Raw genomic sequence first — 21415 nt, 5'->3', positions numbered from 1 at the left:
GCTTCTCAGCTTTCCAGGAGAAAAATCCTGGGCGAAGGGATTTTTCAGAGAATGTGAATGCCACAGCAGTGCTGTCAAATACAGCAGTAAAGTGATCTTTGAAGGGAAAAAACATGGAAAAATCCTACCAAACACCTCTGCTTGTGTTGTTTTTCCCCACCCAGACCTGTCGTTCGCCTGGATCTTCAACGAGTACCCCTCGTTCGTGCAGGAGGACAGCCGGCGCTTCGTGTCCCAGGAGACAGGGCACCTGTACATCGCCAAGGTGGAGCCCTCCGACGTGGGCAACTACAGCTGTGTGGTGACCAGCAGGGCCAGCAGGAGCCCCGTGCTGGGCTCCCCCACGCCGCTGGTGCTGCGCACGGACGGTACGGAACCGAACGGAACAGCTGCCAGGGACACACGGTGTGACCGCGTTCACAGGGGTCCCAGGATGAGGGAGGAGATGAGGATCTGACTCCATGTTTCAGAAGGCTTGATGTGGTATTTTGTCATATATATTATATTAAAACTATACTAAAAAGAATAGAAGAAATTATTTCATCATAAGGCTAGCTAAGAATAGAAAAAGAAGGAATGATAACAAAGGCTTGTGGCTCAGACAGAGAGTCCAAGCCAGCTGGACTGTGATTGGCCATTAATTAGAAACAACCACATGAGACCAATCACAGATGCACCTGTTGCATTCCACAGCAGCAGATAACCATTGTTTACGTTTGGTTCCTGAGGCCTCTCAGCTTCTCAAGAGGAAAAATCCTAAGGAAAGGATTTTTCGGAAAATGCAATGGCTACAACATGGAATGATCAGATGTCCAAGGCAAAAAAGGGCATTTATTTCTGGACCTCAGTATTTATAGAGTTTCATAAGTGACCGTGGATTGCAGGATGAAATTGCCACCTCTCCAACCACACTGTTCAAACAAGCAGTCCATTGTTGCCCTGGTTTTTTAAGATTTTCTAAGCCTTCTGATGTTTACATTCTTGTAACAAACTTTCTCATACACTTTCTGTAAGTAACTCGTTGTTTTGCATTCTTTTATGGAGGAGGACACATTTGATGGACTGTTGGTTTGTCCAGTGTCATTGGAGAGTTGGCACTTTCACCATCCAATCCTCTGTCCCTTCTATCACTGTGCTTCCCTTTATAAGCAGATAATCAGAGAAATGATCTTGAATTGCAAGAGAGAGAAAGAAAACCCTTTTGAAAATCACCTTGAAAATTTGACCTTCTCAATTGTCTCGCACAGGTGTGATGGGGGAATACGAGCCCAAAATAGAAGTTCAGTTCCCTGAGACCCTGGCAGCAGCCAAAGGCTCCACTGTGAAGCTGGAGTGCTTTGCACTGGGAAAGTAAGTGTTCATCTTCACTGAAAGTTGAAGCACCTTTGGGGTCACCTGCACAAGAGCTGTGGGGCTCTGGTGTTGCCCTGATTTTGGTCATCACAGCTCCTGCCTTGAAATGAGAGGGCAAAGACTCTTGGAGTGTATTTTGATTTTGTTTAGAATTAAGATGTGTATGTTGGCAGCACAGGAATTTACATTTCACTTCAAATTAACTTGAGTAGATTCTCTGTGGTTTTGCATATGACCTTTGAGCTAAGTCTCTTTTCTTTGTGCAAGGAGATGGTGCTGAAGCCTGTGAGAATGTTGTCTGAATTTTCCCCTTAAATGTACTTGATGCTTTCATAATATTGTTCTTTCTTTATGGCCAAAATAAAGATTGAAGTGCATTTCTGCTCTGAATGATGCTTCACTCGCAGCTGATACCTTTTGTCTTTCACAGATGATCTGAGAATGCATTTGTGTTTCTGTAACTGTATTTATTTACCAGTGTGGGTTTGTTTGCAGGCAGTTTGTCAGGTGCCCGCGTCAGATTGATAACTTGATCACACACTGTTGCTTTGGCTCCCTGGAGAGGGGAGGGGAGGTTTGCAAATCAGAGAATTAAAGGCTGCTGGAGGATGGCAATTCCAAAAGATTTGCCTGGATTCTTCCTCTGTGGAAGCCACTGGTAAATCTCACCCATCCTCTGGGGAGGCCAGTGCTGATTTACAAGAAATGTTGCAATTATTGGGCATTCACAGAGTTATTCCTGACAAATTTGGGGCCACAAATGCAGCGTAGGAATCAGCAGGGAATGCAAATCAGGTGCCTGAGTGTCTGACCATCTGTCATGTACAGTGTGGTTACTGCATTTAACACAGCCTGCAAGTCACTGCTGAATTTAGTTTGCTTTAAGTATCTCATTATGACAATCAAGGACTTTATGCAAAACTGTTTAAAATCTCATTACTCTCTCTTTAGCCCCGTGCCTCAGATTAACTGGAGAAGAACTGACGGGCTGCCGTTTCCAAGTAAAATAAAGCTGAGGAAATCCAATGGCATGATTGAAATCCCTAATTTCCAGCAGGAGGATGCAGGGCTCTATGAATGCATTACTGAAAACTCCAGGGGCAAAAACATTGCAAGAGGACGTCTCACTTACTATGGTAGGAAACCTCTGGTCTGCCTCTCTCCCTCCTTTCTTTACTCATGAAACACAAACTGCTCTGGGGTATTCTGGAATTTCCACTTTCTGCAGTTCCATTGGGCATTTGGGCTTAAAAATCCATGGCATTTTAAGTGCTTCCAGAAAGTGAGAATTTCTGCAGCAGTTTCTTGGTAAGGTCTCTAAGAAATGGCTTAAAAGCTCAGGGATTGCTGAGAATAAAGCAGAGTGTGCTTGTGCTTGGTTTTTTTCTCTGATGGAAAGACTTTTTTTTTTTAGAACATTTCTTCTCGGTCTATTGGTGAAACCTTCAATTTTCAGTCAATTGGATTTATTTGGGGGATCATTTAGGCCTCCCATTTATGAGAAGTACAAATTTTGTCTTGCTTTGTGAAAAGATTACTGATGGATATTCTCAATCCTGTGCTTTCAAAACAGCCAATTTTATTTTAAAATGAGTAAATAAATGGGAGGATATAATCCAGTATAGGAAATGAAATAATATGAAATTTTATAGCTGGAAAAAAAGCAGTCTCTTGTGCATTTGAGGCTATAGAGTGAAATGAGTATCAGCAAAGCACACTGGTGGTGGTGTAAAGCCAGAGTGATTTGCAACAAAGTGGTAATTGACAATTTTTGTTAAAGCCAGATCTCAGCAAATATAATTTTCCTTACTTCAATGGCAATTTAAACAGTGATTCTGACTCTGCCTTGGAATGTTTCCCTCATGGAGGAATATTTGAGCAAGGGGATGGGTTTAGAGTTGGATAAAGGCACAGAGCACAGCTCCTCTGCAGCTGGGAGCAAGTTCTTCACTGCCTCTCCATGGGGAGCAGCTGGCTGGTACAGCACACACATTTTGGTCCTTGAAGATTTTACTTTAAGGCACAATAGATTTTATAAGGAGGAAGGAAAATTTCTCTCCTTGCCAGCTTCCAAATTAATCTTTACACTGAATAAGGCCCCGTTGTTGGAAATGTTCAAGGTCAGGTTGGGCAGGGGACTTGAAGCAGCGCAAATTTTCCATGCACTGATTGTAATTATGACTTCTTGAGAAATCCTGTGATTGACACAGGGCAACAAATCCAAGCTGCTTCACCTGCCAGTGTCCTCTGCCATGCCAAACTTGGCACTGTGCATTTTATTTTTAAATAAAATTTAAAAGTTTTTATTAAGTGACCTTATTTTTCGCTTGAAAGTTGCAGAGTTGGGGTTTGTACATCATTTTGCCTCAACATTCCTATGGCAGTGTCAAGTGGGGGCAGTTGTGAGATGCATCACTGTAAATTAGATATAAATTAGAATAGATAAAAAGTAGATAGAGAAATTAGATATAAAATAGAGTGGATTTGTTCATCAGTCCTTGTAATTCCAGCAGTGCCATTCCTGGGGTTCCTGCCCTGCTGCCCAGATTCTTCTTTGCTCATTAAAAGCCCACAGAGCTGAAATAAAGGATGTTGCTCATGAACAAAAGCAACTCAGCTGCAGTTCTGTAACAATGGAATTCACAATGAACAGCGTTCATTGTGAACGTTTTCAGTGCAAATCCAAACAGGGATTTGAACCCTCATATTCCAGGAGGAGTGGCTGCCCATGTTAGGAGCCATCCCTGATATGGATGTTTATCTTAAGAAGAATAATGAGAGCTGTAATGGCAGTAATGGCACTCCAACTGTTTCATTTCATTTGTTCTGCTTCATGGAACCCATTCTGCAGAATTAAATAGATTTAAGTAATCTTTCTTATTTTGGTGCTTGCTTTGTTGTTGCAGTTAGAATTCCAACAAGCCTGGATTCGGGATGAGAGCATTTATAACTTCTCTTGATAATTCAAAGTTTTATAACTGAAGATAATGTCTTCTGATGGGTTGCCACCTCATCTGGTGCCAAAGCCCAGAAATGTAATAATAACCACATCCCACTCAGCCTTCCAATAAAATATCAATATTTAAGGAAGTTGTTCTAAAAGCAGATGAGGATTTGGGGGAAACTAATACAATAAGCTGAAGACATGGAGTAAAAAATCACCCATCTGCCAGAAAGTACCAGTGCTGTCAAAAATCCACAAATCTGCTGTTTTTAGGGAATGGTGGCTGCTGTTAGAACATTCAGAAGTTTAAGGCGTGTCTGCTTATCAAACATAGAAAAATACAAACATTACAAAAGTACAAATGCCTTTTTATTTCAATAGTGACAACATTCATTTTCCTCTGGGCAGAACAAAGCATATTTCTGCCTGACCCAAAAAAAAAGTCAGTATGAGAAGGATTCGGTTTAATGTTTTGCAAGTTGTCATGGTGAAATAATATGAAAAAGAAATCTTTAGGCAGAAAAAATATTGATAAAAATCATTCATGTGCCTGAAAAATAGGTTTTTCTTTCTTTGCAAACTTTAAGGATTCTTTGAAACGTAACATAAAGCTGGTCCTAAACCAAAGCTTGAAACATTCATTGCTCTGGTGCAAAGTGAAACACTCCTATTCTGATTTGTTTTATGAGCTGAAACTGCGAAGTTTAAAATCTAAAAATCAGGTTTTCCAGTTCATAAACAGTTTGGTTAAAAGCCTTCCTTTTTCATCCAATAATGAATTACAGCCTTGAAGCCACAAAGTCCTTGAACAACTTCACTCCTGTCCATAGTCAGTTTCCCAAGAATTCCTATAAATCTGTCACTTCTGTAACTCCTGAAAGAAATGAAATGAGTCTGTTTTATTATAATTATGGTGTGTTTTAAATATAGCTCTCCACCCATAGTTGGAGTTGATAATTAAAATAGATATTCTAAACCAGATATTCTGGGTTCATTACAACACTCACAGACTATTAATCTTCCTTTTCTCTCCTGAAGGATTTTATCAAGAAAAGCCTGACATCAAATGTTCAGTTTTTTGTCCCTTTTACAGTTCCAACATTTGTTAAATGCCAGTTTTCTACTCAGGAGAGCTCAGATTGTGCTAAAAATAGGAGAAGATTATCCAACTTAGATTGAATGTAGAACCTGAAGATTTAAATAATTTGCTTTCCCTTTATTAGCCTGTTCGTTTGTCATCACTTTTAGCTTCCCATAAAGAGATAACAGGGGAAAAAAAAAAAGAATCCACAGAGGTGTTTCACGTCAGAGAAAAATGAGAGGAGATGAAACAATTGTATTTTTGTCTTTTAGGATGCAGTTAAACATGAAGCACGGTAAAGATATGTACAGCAATTAATTTAAGGTATAATTGAAGGAAATATATTCTTAATTAGCCCATGCTGATATACCAGCAGTCCTGCTTGGCAGCACCAAGGTAAAATGTTTGACAGGGAGAAAGAAATTCTGCTGCTGTTCTCCTTTTGCTCTGCAGTGCTGGTCTGTGGTAACACAGACAAAATCTCCCAGGAATCAGTAGAATCTACCTCATTTTTTTAGTGTGTTAAGAAATATTGGTATATTTGGGTTGGTTTTTTTTTAAATAATCTATCAGCAAAACTAAACTGAAACTGTTATTTGTGTATGTGGAAGAATATCTCTGTTTAAAGGTTTTATCTGATAGTCTTGTGCTTGGCATGTCTTCAAAACATTGACAGCAAAGTTACAAATGACTGAATAATATCAAAGAGTTGCTGAGTTTGATCATCTAGAGTTTAATTGTAATGCTGTCTAATAATACAATTTCCTTGCTGCCCAGACAAATAGTTTTTCTTCTTTTACATACTAAAGCTTTTCCGAGTGATTTGGAATTACCTGTTGCTTGAGGGCATTCTTATTTTCCAATGGGAGCCAAAAAATGAAATTTTCAGAGATGTCTCAGCTGCTTCTCCAGGCCCAGCTGGTTCAGCAGAACAAAAGTGATTTGTGCTTGAAGTCCTTTGAGTTTGGAGGTGGAATAAGAGTTCATCCCTGCTGCAGGCATCAGTGGGAGTGTCAGAGCCTGGCTTGAAGACAGGAAAGCTGCAGGTTACACTTTTGGGGTGGGTTTTCCCCCTGTTTGATTCACAGCTTCCCTTCTTCTGCTCTGGGAAGTTCTTTGTGCTCTGATTTTCCTGCCCAGCTGCTGAGCTCCCCAGAGGTGTTTCAGAGATTTCCAGCCCAGCTTTCCTGGTGGAAATGTCAAAGTGCAAGTGTAAGAAGGGAACATTTTGTGTGAATCCCTGTTCTGGAGGAGCTCCCCAGGGGCTTTGGCTCCCTGCAGGAGTCAGGGCCCTGAAGTTCTGCCTTCCCTTCGCTCCTACAGAATTAAAACCAGATTTTTGTCGGATTCTCTCGCTCTGAAGGAGGTAATACATAAAAATACGTGTTGTGATGCACTGTGCGTGGTTAGCCCACAAATAATTCACAAATCCCAGCCCAGCCTCTGGAAAGTGTCACTTCTTCAGCCAAAAGCATCCCTACAGTCTGTCTTCCTTCACATCAACCCCCAGGACACCACAAAGGATTTGTAAAATCTGAAAAAATGGTTCTTCCCTCCCTTTTGGCCTACAGGGGAGGCCTGGAGTGTAATGGAGCAACAGTTGTTTCCTGCAGGCTTAACTGGCTGGGTCATCATAACCACCAGAAAAGATGAGATGTCTCTCCCTGGGATGCTCTTTATGAAGTTACACACTTGTTCTCTCCTTGCCTCTGGGACCACGAGCACTGCAAGGAATATTTTAGGCTAAAACAACTGAAGCAAAATCTAGGCTGGTGCTTTTCCAAGTGACTGGCCATGGAGCTGACGGCTAACCTGCTTCAGAAAATCACTTTACCTACAAGCATTTCGTCCTGGGGGAGCTCCAGATGAATCTTTCATGAAGATTGCACAGCAAGTTCCCAAGAATTCTTAATATCATCCCAAAATACAGATTCCTGTCACAGCCTCAAACCCTGCACTGTGAACTCCTTTAAAATTGACTTCCAACCTCTCAGCTTACAGGACAATGTCTATTTTTTTTTTAAATCTCAGCAAGGATGTGCTGCCTGCCTATTCCTTGCTTTAGGAAAAAAGGACTCCTTTTCTCTCCTCAGGAAAATCCAGATTTCACAATAACTCTGCAGTAGTTCCAGGAGATTCCTTCCCTTCACTCCATTCCTATAGAATTAAAACCAGATTTTTGTTGGATTCTCTCACTCTGAAGGAAATAATGCATAAAAATACGTGTTGTGGTGCACTGTGCATGGTTAATTCACAAATAATTCACAAATCCCAAGAGAAAATGAGGCTTTGTTAGCAAGTCTTCCTTCAGGAGCACAGATGTGGCAGTGATGGTGGAATCAGATCTTCAGGGCAGTAAAATCTGCTAAACCTTGAGAGGAATAAAACTGTTTATTCAGAGTCCTTCACATGTCCTCAGGCAGAGCTCAACAAAAAGGGGCAGAGCTGGGCTTGGCAAGTCCTGCTCCTGTTTTGGGAAGGTTTCAGAGCTGCTGATACCTGACTTTATTTCTGCACATGAAGCACCTTTATTCTGGCCAGGAGTCAGAGTATTCCCAGCTGGAATTGCCCCTCTTGAGCTGCCTTTTCAATTTTGAGCTGGTTGGTGGAATTGTTCTCTTTCGAAGACAGATTGAAAATGGTGCTTTCCTTCCTGCTCACCTCCTCCATCAGGAATTGGAAGAGAAAAAAGAGCCTTCCTCCAGGAAATCACTGGAGTCTCCATCAGCACAGACAAGCAGCAGGAATTTCTCACCCTGTGCCTTGGGAAGCTGCTCTGTGCATTTCTGATTTATTCTGTTGTGTGGGAACTTGGGAAACCCTCCCATGGAGACTGCCTGACACACAGTCCTAAAACCAAGATTAGATAGACAACGATTTTTTAATTGGTAGAATTGAATCCAAGATCTTTTGACTTGAAAAATAGTTTATATTTAACCTACTTTCAAGTGGAGATGGGCAGCAGATGTTAAATATTCCACATGTGTGGGTCCATCAGTAATTCAAGCACTGCTGAATGTTGCATAAATGTTTAGGTGTGCAAGCTGTTCACTACATGGAGCCCTGAGCTGTCATTCCCTTGACACATGTGGGGCAAATCCTCCCAGTGACAATGTGGGATGAAGCAAGGGCTGGCTGGAACTCCAGTGTTGTAACATGGACTTTGAGGATTTAACCCCAGTTAAATGAAATTGTACATCCATGTGACACAAGAATCATCCTGTCTTTGGCAGCTGACCTTGATAAAGAGGGTGCAAAAAGTAAATTATCCCCAAATCGGTGAAAGGTGTTAATCCTCATGTGGATATTAAAAAAAAAAAGTAATATTCAGAGGGTTTCACTGTCAGCAAATTATTATAGTATTTATCATATATTTATATGTATGATAAATATATATATATAGTATTTATCAATATAGGTATAGTATTATATACTGTATCTATATTTGATAAATACTATATATATTTATATATACATATATATGTATATAATATATATATAATATGTATATAATGTATATATGTATATAATATGTAATACTATATAGATGTAGCATTTATCAAATACTATACAATATACTACTATATACTAATACAGCATATTAGTATATATAGTATATAGTATGGTATTTATTAGTAGTTCAAACCTCAGGGAATACATTTTAGGAATTTCTTCTGTAAGAAGTTAACCCTAAATATGGGCACATAAATCATAAATAGATTAATCATCATTATCATAAAAGCCTGCTGCCATACATGGTCGTGTTGAGGTCTTTTCACTGCATTGCAGAGCCTGGGATTGAGAGGAAAATTCCATGCTGGGAAATAAGGAATCTTTTAAAATGGAATTAGTGCCGGCCCTGGCCCAGACCTGGCTCTCAGCTCTGCCCACTTCCCTCGTGCCCACGGGCAAATCTTTAATTTCCCTGGCCTGAGTTAATTGCTGCTGAGCTCCATTGTAGTGGGAAGTTCCATGGGAATTAATCTGACCTTCTGTCCTTCCTAAACTCATGTAGTAAACAATGTTTTCCTGCATCACCAGGGACTTGTTTTCTCCCTGCTGTTTTCACGTGAGGGTGGTAGGAGATTTTCCTGCATTATTGACTTAAGAGAGGCAAATTGACGCTGGAAAATTCTAGCTAAATGTTTGCAGCCAAGTTTCATCCTGCTCTTTCCATCTGGTCTTTTGCATTGGCCATGTCCAGAATTTATCTTTTCTTTGAGAAATAGCATAGGCTGAGATGATAAACCTTCTAGTAAATTGAATAAATTCAAAGAAAATTCACAAATCACCTATAAGATAGTGTTGAACTGATGTGTGAAGCAGCACTAAAGGAATAAAAATAAATTACTGTTGTCTTTCATGCACTGATGTTTATTTGCCAAGTGAGCTTTCTACTTCCTGTGAAAGCTGTAATGGATGTCTTAAATATCTTCACAGTTTTAACTGCATTTTGGGTAATTCTGAAGGATGTCTGGTATTATTGCTTCAAATTTTGGCTTAAAAAAATAGTGATTTTTATGGACTTTATTCTACTGGTTTGCATTACCCAAATTCTGTGCCAAGACTTCTGCTTTCAAAAACAATCTCATATATCCATGTTTTCATCTAGTTAAGTGCTGCCTTGCATTAGAAAGCAATTTAAATGGTATTTAGCACTAAGGCTGACATACCATTATTTTTTTTAAGACTTAAAGGATTCTCTTCAGCATTAATTTGATGATTTAGCCACATCTTTCTCTTACATTTGCCTCGATTGCAAAATGATGTTGTTTAATCATTTGTGATTTTAATATTGGTTTCACCAGTCCAGCTTCAGTGATCTGTACTCTCAGTGTTCTTCTGGCTTAGTGCTCATAATAAAAATGTATAAGAGGAATAATAAGTGATTTATTTCATCAGGGGGCTCGGAGCAGAACCAGTGGGAAGCTGTGTTGGTACGGATGAGCAGAAAATGGATGAGTTCTGTGCCCATTAACGCTCTGGTTGTGATCTGGAGCAGTAACTTGTGTTTGCAGGGTGTTTGTTGTGTGTTTCCCCTGCAGCAAAGCCTCACTGGGTGCAGCCCATACAGGATATGGAAGTTGCTGTGGAGGACACCTTGTACTGGGACTGCAGAGCCAGTGGGAAACCCAAACCCTCCTACAGGTGGCTGAAGAACGGAGAGCAGCTGGCAATAGAGGTAACATTCTGTTGGGAAAATGTGGTGCTGTGTAAAATTACCAATATCCATCCATCCAGAGTTTCCTGGTATTAGTCAAGAGAAGTTTTGGTACTGGGTTTGTATTTTTTGAGAGCATCCTGATGAAGCCTCAATAGCTGCAAAGACAAATTATGTTGTACAGAAATATTCCAGCTAAAAGCAGATTGAAAACCAATAGAACCACAGAAAGAAACATGAAAGGAATGACTGGAGAAGGAGGTTTAATAATCTTATAAATAAGGGATGGAGAGCTTGAATTATTTTACTATATTTGCAGCTGGCATTTCATTAAAGGTAGTAGGAAAATATTTTCCAACTTCTTTACAAAAGTCCTGAAGATTCAAGGGTTTACCACTTCTTGTTGCGAAGAATGGAATGCAAACAGCAACATGACATAGATATTTGCTTTAATGCAGTTGCCACAGTAAATTAATTGAAAGTAATGCAGTTGATAACAGAGGAGTCGAACTTGGAAGGGGAAAGGTCAGAAATGCAGAACAGGATCTGATGCCCCTTATTTATTGATTTTAAGTCTCACTGTTTTGGAACGCAGCCCCTTTTCAGGTTATCAGGAATGTGAACTGCAGGCACTTCTGCCCTTGGCCAGTGCCTTGTGCTCAGCGCTGAATTTTGGGGGAGAAAGGGCCTGCTCAGGTGGATTCACTGGGTGGTTCTGAAAAATGAGCAGAGCACTGGAAAGCATTTCTTACGTCCCTGCTGGCTGAAAGGAGTGGTGGTGCTTTGTGGACAGGTTAAATGAGGGAGCACAGAGCCTCCTCTGGGAGATTTAAGAGCATTGCTGCTGTGTCATACAGAGTCACTGAGGCAATGGGCTCCTTTTACCTCAGGAAGTACAAAAATACCTTGGGATCATTCAGTCTCCTGTTTCCCCAGTTTGGGGTGTTGCTGTCCAGCCTTTTGGCTGTGACCTGCTCTGGAAACAGTGAGGGAGCTCTTTGGGAAGCAGCCCTGGCAGGAGCAGAGGGGTTCTGTGTGTGCAGGGATCAGGTGTCCTCTGCTCCTTGACTGATCCCTCCTGCTGGGTCTCCTTCACAAACATGTTCCACTCATGAACACATCTTCCCTAAGAGCAGCAGCCTGGGATGCTGCAGAGGAGATCAGGACGTGCGCACTCAGCTTTTCCCCCTTTGGGATTGTTGTCTGTCTGTCTGTCTGTCTGAGTCCCTCGCACTCAGGACTGCCAGGGAAGGAGCTGAGCTATCCTGGACTCACCCTGTGCTTGGGCCAGACCCAAAAGCAGCCCTCAGAAAACACTTCTGGGCAGGCAGTTTGGGGTTTTGTGCATTCTGTGTCTCTGGTTTCCCCCAAAGCTGCTGCTCCTTTGGTTTTGTCTTTCTCCCTGGTTCCTTTTGCCACCAGTTCTGCCACTCAGATCAGTCATTTCCTGCTGTGATTGAGCTTTCCAAAATCAGCAAGGTGAGGAGTCCCAGGTACTTAAGAGGCTGAGCTGGCTCCAAGCACTTCAGTTTGTGCTTTTGGTTCAATGGCTGCTGGAATTTTTTCTGCAGTGTTAGAGAGAGCTCATTAGCAAGTGGCACATGTGAAATCCCTTAAATAGTGTGAAATGCCAGTGCCATCTGCACAGTTTGGATACTCTGGTCTGTCTGAGGGGGCTGGTAGATTCTGTCAGTATTTCTGGAGAAATAAAAGGGCATTTGAGATTGCCAGACCTCAGTGCAATTGGGCAAATTTGAAGAATTACTTCATGCACTGCATCAGTCTCCATATCTGATCACCATTACTGTACCATGCTGCAGTCGTCACTTCTTTTAGAACTGTTCTCATGATTATGCTTTTGCATTTAACCTGTTCATTGTATTTATGCTGTCCTATTTCTATTCCTTACTTATTTTAAATTTTTCACAGGAAATATATCATCAATAAAGATATTTTTCTTAATATTCAGGGAAGGATCCAAATTGAAAATGGTGCACTTACAATATCAAATCTAAATCTGACAGATTCTGGCAGATACCAGTGCATAGCTGAAAATAAGCATGGTGTCATCTCTTCGAGTGCAGAGCTCAGGGTTGTAGGTAAGATGTTCCTTTTTTCACTAAAACACAAACCTCATTATCCCTCTCCACACCCCCTCAGATTGCACCTCAGATTTAACTCACTCAGCTGCTGTCACTGAAATAAAACGGTTTTGTCAACCTGATGTCTTTATCTGCAGAGCTGAGGAGTTGAGTCATCTGCTGCCAGAGGATTTTCAGGCCAGTCATTCATTTAAAGCAGAACAGGATAAATTATTCACGAGGGGAAGAGCAGGGATGGGATTAAAACCCCTGGTGTGCTCTGGAGGTGCTGCTGGCTCCATCAGCTGCTCTCACTCCTGCGGGGGGCTCAGGGGCACCCTGGGGTTAAAAACCTCTGTGTGCAGCCCTGGAGGAGTCATTTCCTGTCATCTCACACACGTTGGCACGTGGAACTGGGAACATTCCAGTTCCCTGAGGTTCAGTGAGACTCCTGGTGTGGTATTGATCAGATTGATCAGGTAAATCTGCTCCCTTCAGCAGAGCATCCACTTGGGCAGGTGCTGAACATGAAACTAGGTTCCTTGGGCTTTGGTCTTCTGTGCTTGCCTTGTTGGATGCTCAGCTGCACTCCTGAGACCTCTGGAAGGTCTCAAACACTGAATTTCCTTTCCAAATTCAATTTTACACAGGGAGAGGCCACGAGCCTTCTCAAAACTCTTAATTCATTAAAAGTTCACCCAGAATGAGCTGCACTGTCATTTCCTGTCATCTGACCCATTGGCACATGGAAGTGGGAACCTTCCAGTGAGGTTCAGTGAGATTCCTGGTGTGATATTGATTCGATTGATTAGATTGATCAGATAAATCTGCTCCCTTCAGCAGAGCATCCACTTGGGCAGGTGCTGAACATGAAACTGGGTTCCTTGAGTTTTGGTGGCTTTCACCTTCTGTGCTTGCCTTGTTTGGTGCTCAGCTGCACAGCTGAGACCTTTGGAAGGTCTCAAACACTGAATTTCCTTTCCAGGTTCAGTGTTATATAGGGAGAGGCCATGAGGCTTCTCAAAACTTAATTCATGAAAAGTTCACCCACAATGAGCTGCACTGTCATTTCCTGCCATCTGACAGGCACTGGCACATGGAAATGGGAACATTGCAGTTCTCTGAGGTTCAGTGAGACTCCTGGTGTGGTATTGATCAGATTGATCAGATAAATCTGCTCCCTTCAGCAGAGCATCCACTTGGGCAGGTGCTGAACATGAAACTGGGTTCCTTGAGTTTTGGTGGCTTTCACCTTCTGTGCTTGCCTTGTTGGGTGCTCAGCTGCACAGCTGAGACTTCTGGAAGCAGGATGAGGTACAGAAAAGGAGGAGAAAATGCCTAATTGCCCAATAGAAGATCTGTCTGAACTAATTAATGGTGTTAATTATGTTTGGAGTCTGAGAAGTGCTCGTGTAAGTGCTAACTTGTAGTATCATTAATGTCATTGAAAGTGCTTTATTTCACTGCTACTGCCCCTTCTGTTTCAGCTTCTGCTCCAGATTTTTCCAAGAGTCCAATGAAGAAACTGATCCAGGTTCAGATAGGCAGCACAGTTGATTTTGAGTGCAAACCCAGAGCTTTCCCTAAGGCCAAATGTTCCTGGAAGAAGGGAGGTGAGCAGCTGCAGGAAAATGAAAGGTATCACGTTACATTGGTTTATTTGTTTTAATCTTACAAGAAGCTTTTGTGTGTCCTTTTATGCAGCAGTGTCAGGGGTAGGCCCAAACACTTGTGAAGTCTCTCTGAAGTCTGGCTGGCCTGGGGTTTTTTGTTTGGTTTTTTTTGTTGTGATTGTGTGAGAGCACTGAGAGGGCAAGTGTGCTGCTTTCCCTAAGGTCAAGGTCAGATTTTGTTTTCAGTTTGATGTAGAGTTGGTCCTGATTTAAAGAGAGCCAGGTACTGATAGAAAACTGGGAGTGCAAAGCCTGTGCAAAAATACTAAAAGGCTTCAACAGAATGCTCTGAAAATGGCAGAGGGGCAGTTGAGGTGTGTTACAGCCATGGGGATGATACAGGTGAGAAAAAAAAGTTAATTTGGAGGTCAAGAGTAGCAGATGCAAACATGAAAAGAAAAGGAAAATGCACTTCCAGGTTCTTTCCAAGCAGCCATGATCCTCCCAGGGATAGCAGATGCCATCATTGTTTATGTTTATTTGTGAGGGTGAGGGTGGTAGTGGATGTGTTTTGGGATTGTAATTCTCAGGGGAGAGTTTGGGATTCACCCACACCCCCAGCTATTGATTTCCAACAACATATAAATGTTTTTTTCCAGCAATACCCATTAAAGCATTGTTGAGTTAGTCATAAATTGTAACTGCACAAGTATGCTGGTTAAATTGTATAAAAACACTGCAGGGCTCTACCACACTGTGCTTGGCAGGATAATTCATGGACAGAGAGGGTCCAAAGGCCAGGCATGGCACTGAGGAGAGCAAACATGAGGGTTTAAAGGAGGATTGCCATGGTGGTGTGATTTAAGGACTGGGGATTGATTTGTACAAAGCTTAGCCTGGCATCAGGAACCTGCTTCTGAATTAGACAAAATTCTTCTGGTCCTACTCCTGTAAAAACACCACGTTGTGCTTTTCTTCTGCGGTTTTTAAACACAGCAGTTGCTCCCAGATAGATAAAACCCGGATAGACATCAGTGGAGACCTTTATTTGTGCCATCATAAGGCTGGAGCTGTCTCTGTGTACCCAGGAGCTTTGGGCACTGCCATCTCTGCCCTGGCTCTTTGTTCACAGGGGCCTCAAGAGTTTTCATGAGTTCTGGTGTTAAGTGTTGTCAAATGTGACAATTTGGCAGAAGTTGGGGCATCTGTTGCTGCAGAGCTGGACATGGTGCCACAGCCTCCCTGGCTGCCTGCCTGCAAGCAGGCCAGCAAAATCCCTTCCAAAATTGCACTATTTGGTTATTGAATACTTCTAGCCTTAATTAAACAATATTAATTTATTAAATTAAACAATGACATCTAAAATTTATGTGAAACTTGTTGCCTTTTGATGGATCTCAATCAGTTTTATGTTCATGACTGCTTTTGTAAAGCTTGTGCAAAAAACCACACAGCACCTGATTTTGTCTGTTTAGGGCAATTCCCAGCTTTTGTCCCCGTTCCATTTCCATAAAAAGCAGAATGGTATTAGTTTCATTTGGGGTGATAGTACCAGGCTGAGGAAATCAACACCCAGTTTGCAAAAATGAATTGAATGTGATGCTGCCTGCTTTAGGTTTATGAACATAAATTACAGCTGTTACTTCTGCCAAGTGCAGGTAATTCCAAAATATGACCCAGAGCGTGCATTTTTGACAACAGACTGTAAATGGCTTCCAGAGGAAGCACAATAACAAGGCAGTAATCCTGAATTAATCTAAATGAAATAAACTTGCCTTTGGAGAAGAGCAGAGGGAGGTTCTTTGCAGAAAACCCTGGAGTTCATTACTGTCTGCTGTGAATAATTGCAATCCGTGAATTTCATGCAGTTCTCCGAATTCCTGCAATTCAGGAAAAGGGTTTCAAATTAGCAGAACATTTTCCAGCCCTGAACTCCATTTCCAGTGGAGAAGTCTGCTGGGGAGGGTTTCCTCTTCTTTAATTGCAGCAAGCAGGAGGAATGGGTTCCTGCCACAAGGGAGGTCCAGCATGGACAGCACCTGGGAGAGGTGGGGAGGCAAAAGGAGCTGAATTTTAATTACATTTGCAGCAGCATGGCTGGAATGTTGGGGTGCTGTTGTGAGGGTCTCCAGGACAAGGTGAGAGATGCCCAAAAGAGGTTTTCCAAGTTCTCAGAAGGCTGATCTATTCTATTCTATTCTATTCTATTCTATTCTATTCTATTCTATTCTATTCTATTCTATTCTATTCTATTCTATTCTATTCTATTCTATTCTATTCTAAACCATAGAGAAAAGAGACATCAGAAGGCTAAAGAAGAATGATAATAAAAGCTCGTGACTGACCAGAGAGTCCAACACAGCTGGACTGGGATTGGTCATTAATTAAAAGCAATTCACATGGGACCAATCAAAGATGCACCTGTTGGTCAGCAACCTCCAGACCGCGTTCCAAAGCAATCAGATAATTCTTGTTTACATTTTTTTTTCTGAGGCTTCTCAGGAGAAAAATCCTGGAGAAGGGATTTTTCAGAAAATATCATGGTGACAGAATTTATACGTCTTAAGAAAACTCCTATTTTAATAGTAAAGATAAAGCACAAATACTTGAATTTCTTGTCATCAGAGAACTTGGATTTCATTGAGGCACTGACCACAATACTTTGGTAAAGCCTGAGAGAGTTTCATTTTGATGGCACTCTTGCTCGTGTTCTTAATTTATTTTTAAATGGTGCTGCTTTTTTCAGTATGTAGAAGATTTGGATAATGACTCAGTAAATTTTAATTAAATGAGCTGAATATAGTGTGTCTTGTGGAGGGGAGAAAATATAATTCAAAATGGATTCATGAGCTCTGGGCTGAGAAATCGCTCAGCATTGAAGAAAGCAATCTTGTTTCTTGTTAATTTTGCAAAGTATGTGATTTATTTTTTTTTTCTAGAATATCTTTAATAAAGAGAGCTAAACATTAAAGAGCAGTGGAGTGCAGAGAGCAGTGGAAGCATAGGATAACATGCAGAAGGAAAGACAGAAAATGGGAATTAAATTTAGTGCTTGAGACACCTCCACCTCTGGATGGATGAGTTTTTGTTGTCTTTTTATCCTCCAGAAAAGGAGGATTAGATGCTTAACCAAGGTTAAATGCTCCTGAAGCTGGTTTAACTCACCGAAACCAGAATAAATACTAAAATAGCTGTTGTCCAGACATAAGCCCTTCCAAGATTTCCTTAATGTTTTATGTATGTACATGACTTTTAATTTCCAGTTTGTACTTGACAGTCACTGCCTGTGGGCTGTGGTGGGCCTGAACTCCTGGCTCAAATACCTGACTGGAAGAGGGTTAAAAACCAGGATTTTGTGAAAATGCAGAGCAGCATTTAAAAATAATTCTCCTTTAAACAAACTCACTAGATGTTTCTACATTTACCAAGACTAGAAAAAGATGAGAAGATGCTGCAAAAACTTCACTGAAAGACTTCCCAGTGGAATTCCCTTAGGAAAACTGCAGTTTTAGCAGCTTCCATTGTGGCCAAGTGATGGCAAATTAAAGGGGGAAAGAAATAATTCCTGCTAAAAAATTGCACTATACTTAGAAATATTGGTTAATGGTTTTAGCTTCCTTGCAATTTGAATTCAATATTTTTATTCATTTTGTGTTACAGTTTGAAATGCTGTGATGTGAAAAGCAGTGCATTTACTTACCAGTACTTGCATAGGATTTTATTTTGCTGACTTGCCTGTTAATTAATCTGCTTTAATTTAGTTGGAATTTGATGGATACATTAAAAGACAGTTTTGACCCACTTTTCCCCTGTTCCTTTGCACTGAGGTGTTATGAACTGGAAAGGAATGTGTTTGTGCTTATTACCATATCAATAAGGATCTAAAATAGTTCATTTTTTTTTCTAAATAATCTGAGAAATGAAACAGGCAGTGATTCCTGAGTTTGATGGTGTTTGATAGTTCAGTAATAAAGAATTGCCTTGAGGAGGTGAACAGGTTTGCAGCCATCAACAGCTGCATCAATGACACCAAGTTTCAGTGGAGGCACACTCTGTCTTCTCTCTAAATATCAATATATAAAGAAGTGTAATTTTAAATTAGTGTATAAAGGGGTATAATTTCTCTCAAACTGGGAACCCCAAACTCCTGAAGTTGTTCAGTCCTTCTCCCCATCCTGCTGACCTCAGTGTCAGGGTGTGGGGGTGAGTTAAGGGGGTTTTGTTTGACTGTAGAGGAAAAGAATCTCCCCAAACATCAATTTCCCCCACTCTGCTCAGGAATTAGTGAGAGATGATGAGTTTGTCAGTGATGCTGTGATCTGATGACCAAACAGGTCCTAAATCCATCTCCAGCTGGAATTGAGGCGGATTCAGGACCATCACTCCAACCATGGTCCCTTTTACAGGGCTGAAGGTTTTGTGCCATTTGCCAGAAGGGTGCTGGTTGTGGAAAATGGAATTTCCATGGAAAATTGCTGCCCTTAAGCAAAATGATTTGGGAAAACACCTGTAGATAGAGGAATGCCAAAGGCTGGGTTGTTACTTGTTTGTGCCACAGGTCTGGGTCTCTGCTGGCAGTGTTCCAGCACCATGTGTGAATATTGGATAATTCCAGTCAAACTAAAAGCTGTGGTTTGTCTCCTGTTCCAGCAGGAGGGGCAGAGCTATTTTTGGGGTTGGGGTTTCCACAGGCTCTGAGCTGCATTTACTGTTTTGTAATTGGAAAAAGTGGAGCATTACTCTTTCTCTAATTCACCAGTAAAGATTTTATTTCAACTATATTATTTTTCTCTAATTGATTTTTTTCCACGTGTATTGTTTGCTTTTTGTTTTTAATTCTAGAAAAAAAATATTCTTAATTATATCAGGGTTTTAATAAGCTTTCTGTTTAATTATTTTAGGCAAGCTAGGCTTGCAGGTAGCTCAGAGCACTCTAAAAGTGATTCATTTTAATTAAACAATAGACATTTTCAGGTTTATTCCCTGATCCTGCTTTTTCTTTTGTTTGATCTTGGGCTTTGTCAACACTTGGGGTTTCTTTAGGTTTGTATTTTTTCTATTGGAAATTGCATCAAAGCAGATGAAGCTTCAGCTAGAACGTGCAACAGCACTTGCTTGTAACCATAATTGATATATTTTAACGCTTTTTTTTATGTCATTCTAATTACCTATAAAATGCATCACTCATGTCTTTAACACATTTAAAATACCTATAAACCATATGGCACGGTTTAATTAATTTTAAATGTTCCATCTAACATGAAGTGCAGCCAAATATGACTGAAGAATTTTCCAAAACAAGTTAATGAACCCCAGGGAAGTCACTGGTGATGCATATCCTCCCTTGAAAAAACACCTCAAATGCCACCACAGCAGCTGAGGTAGCTCAGGATGCTTTGTGTGGTTATAAATGGATAAAAATGCCTATTTATAGCTCTCTTTCTCACCCCAATAAAATGCTTTTGTCTGTTGTTCTAACAGGGTGACTTGTTATCTCTTGTAATTTGCATCTGCTAATTTCATTATTGCACCACCTCTGCCCAGAGGAGGAGTAGCTCAGAGACAGCGCTGAGAGCTGAAACACCCTTTTTAGGGAAATACAACATGCAATTTGAACTAATTAAGAGAAAAGCGTTTAAAAGTTGTGTATATTTCTGTGTTGTAATTGCAGAAACTCAGTTTTCCTTGTAGAGAGCAGTGCAGCTGTGGCAGAGTGCAGACTGCTGCTTTCAGAGGCTGTGAGGATGAGGAGGATTTGCTGCTGAGGGGCAGTGGAGTTCCAGAGCCCTGGGGTTCTCCCACTGCTGGGATTTGCATTTAGGGATTGTGGGTTTGGGTCAGAGGAGTTAGGAGTGCAGGATAAGATCAATGAGCCCTTGCATGAAGAAATTCACCCCAAAATCAAATCTAAGCCTCCCTGGCCATTCCTTGTCACTTGTCACCTGGGAGAAGAAACTGAGCCACCCCTCACTGCAGCCTTGTGGAGAGTTGATCCCAACCCAGCCACAGAGCTCAGCTGGGACGAGTGGTGGGGATTTACTGACTTCATTTTACCTTGAGAATGTTGAAAATAAAAAGAGGAGCAGAGGCATGTGATGAATTCCTTCCTTTTGTACTGAATGGAGCAGCAGGTGCGAGTGAGCAGGCAGAACCCTCCCAGCTCTTGGTGGCAGTGTCAGGTTTGGTGACATTTGCTGCCTTTTCAGCTGGCACTTGCCCTGAAAGGGAGCAAGACTCAGCTAATGCAGGCAGAGCTTTGCCTGGAGAGGGTTTGTTTGCTGCTCAGTTTCCAAATTTCCACATCACCATCCAGCCAAGGTGCTGTGCTCCAGTTGGTGCTTCTCAGGTGGATTGATGGGCTGTGAGAGAAAAGCTCCGAAGCTCTCTTGACTTGGGCATAGCAGGAAAATGGGTATTTTTTAAAAATTTTTAATACTATGGACATTTTTATATATATTCAGTTGTTTTGCTGCTGCAGGTTGTCTTAGGGTAGAAGTGCCTGCAGGATAGAACAGATGGGGAGACAAGAAATAGGGAAAAAGGGAATCAAATCAGCCTTAGCTGTGCATCAGCAGTGCTGCTGTCTGGGATGTCACCTCTGCTGTGGGGACATTCCTGCTCCTCTGTCCCCCTGTGGGTTTTCTTCTCTCCACATCTTCTATAAGCACCTTCCTGCTTTTCCACGCTCTCACTGTGTGGGGCGAAGGGAATTTTCTGTCCTGCAGCTCCTTCCACTAAGGAAGTTCATGAACAACCCTATGGAGTTGTCATGGTAATCACAGTTACTTCAAAGTTGCTGTGCAAGATTTCTTGAGGTAAACAACAAAAGAGCTGAAAATTATTCCAGTTTCAATTGGTGCAGCTGAAAAAGGTGGAGCTCGCGTGTGATTTCTCCCTTTCACACCCATACATGTGCCCACATCTCTTAAAAAATTGGTTCCAGTGGTGTTCAGAGTGATATGTCCAAAGTTGTCCATGGTTGAGTTCAGATTTGCTGTGGATGGCCACAACATTTTCAAATGTTTTGTTGTGGATGGCCACAACATTTTCAAACCCCAGGCTGGTAATTGTCCAGGTTTCAGCTGGCGTGGAGCTCATTTTCTTCCTAATTGTTGACAGAGGTTAATATATCAGAGATAACAGTAAAGCATGAAAGAATTTTGTCTGCAATTGCTGTGACTT

General features: G+C 41.3%; 1 protein-coding gene across 2 annotated transcripts in view; it reads left to right on the top strand.

The window, feature by feature from the left end:
• Window positions 1-21415, top strand: part of CNTN3 (contactin 3) — a 99446-nt gene that overhangs the window by 60432 nt on the left and 17599 nt on the right. For both annotated transcript variants that reach the window (XM_030956757.1, XM_030956756.1), the window contains 6 exons: window positions 165-368; window positions 1248-1350; window positions 2305-2489; window positions 10424-10560; window positions 12509-12638; window positions 14108-14258. In XM_030956757.1, coding sequence (XP_030812617.1) covers window positions 165-368; window positions 1248-1350; window positions 2305-2489; window positions 10424-10560; window positions 12509-12638; window positions 14108-14258 — 910 coding nt within the window. The remainder of the gene's footprint in view (window positions 1-164; window positions 369-1247; window positions 1351-2304; window positions 2490-10423; window positions 10561-12508; window positions 12639-14107; window positions 14259-21415) is intronic.

This window comes from Camarhynchus parvulus, chromosome 12, assembly GCF_901933205.1.
Source record: "Camarhynchus parvulus chromosome 12, STF_HiC, whole genome shotgun sequence".
Taxonomy (NCBI): domain Eukaryota; kingdom Metazoa; phylum Chordata; class Aves; order Passeriformes; family Thraupidae; genus Camarhynchus; species Camarhynchus parvulus.
Note: the sequence above shows the minus strand (reverse complement) of the source record. Positions and strands in the feature narration are given on the sequence as shown.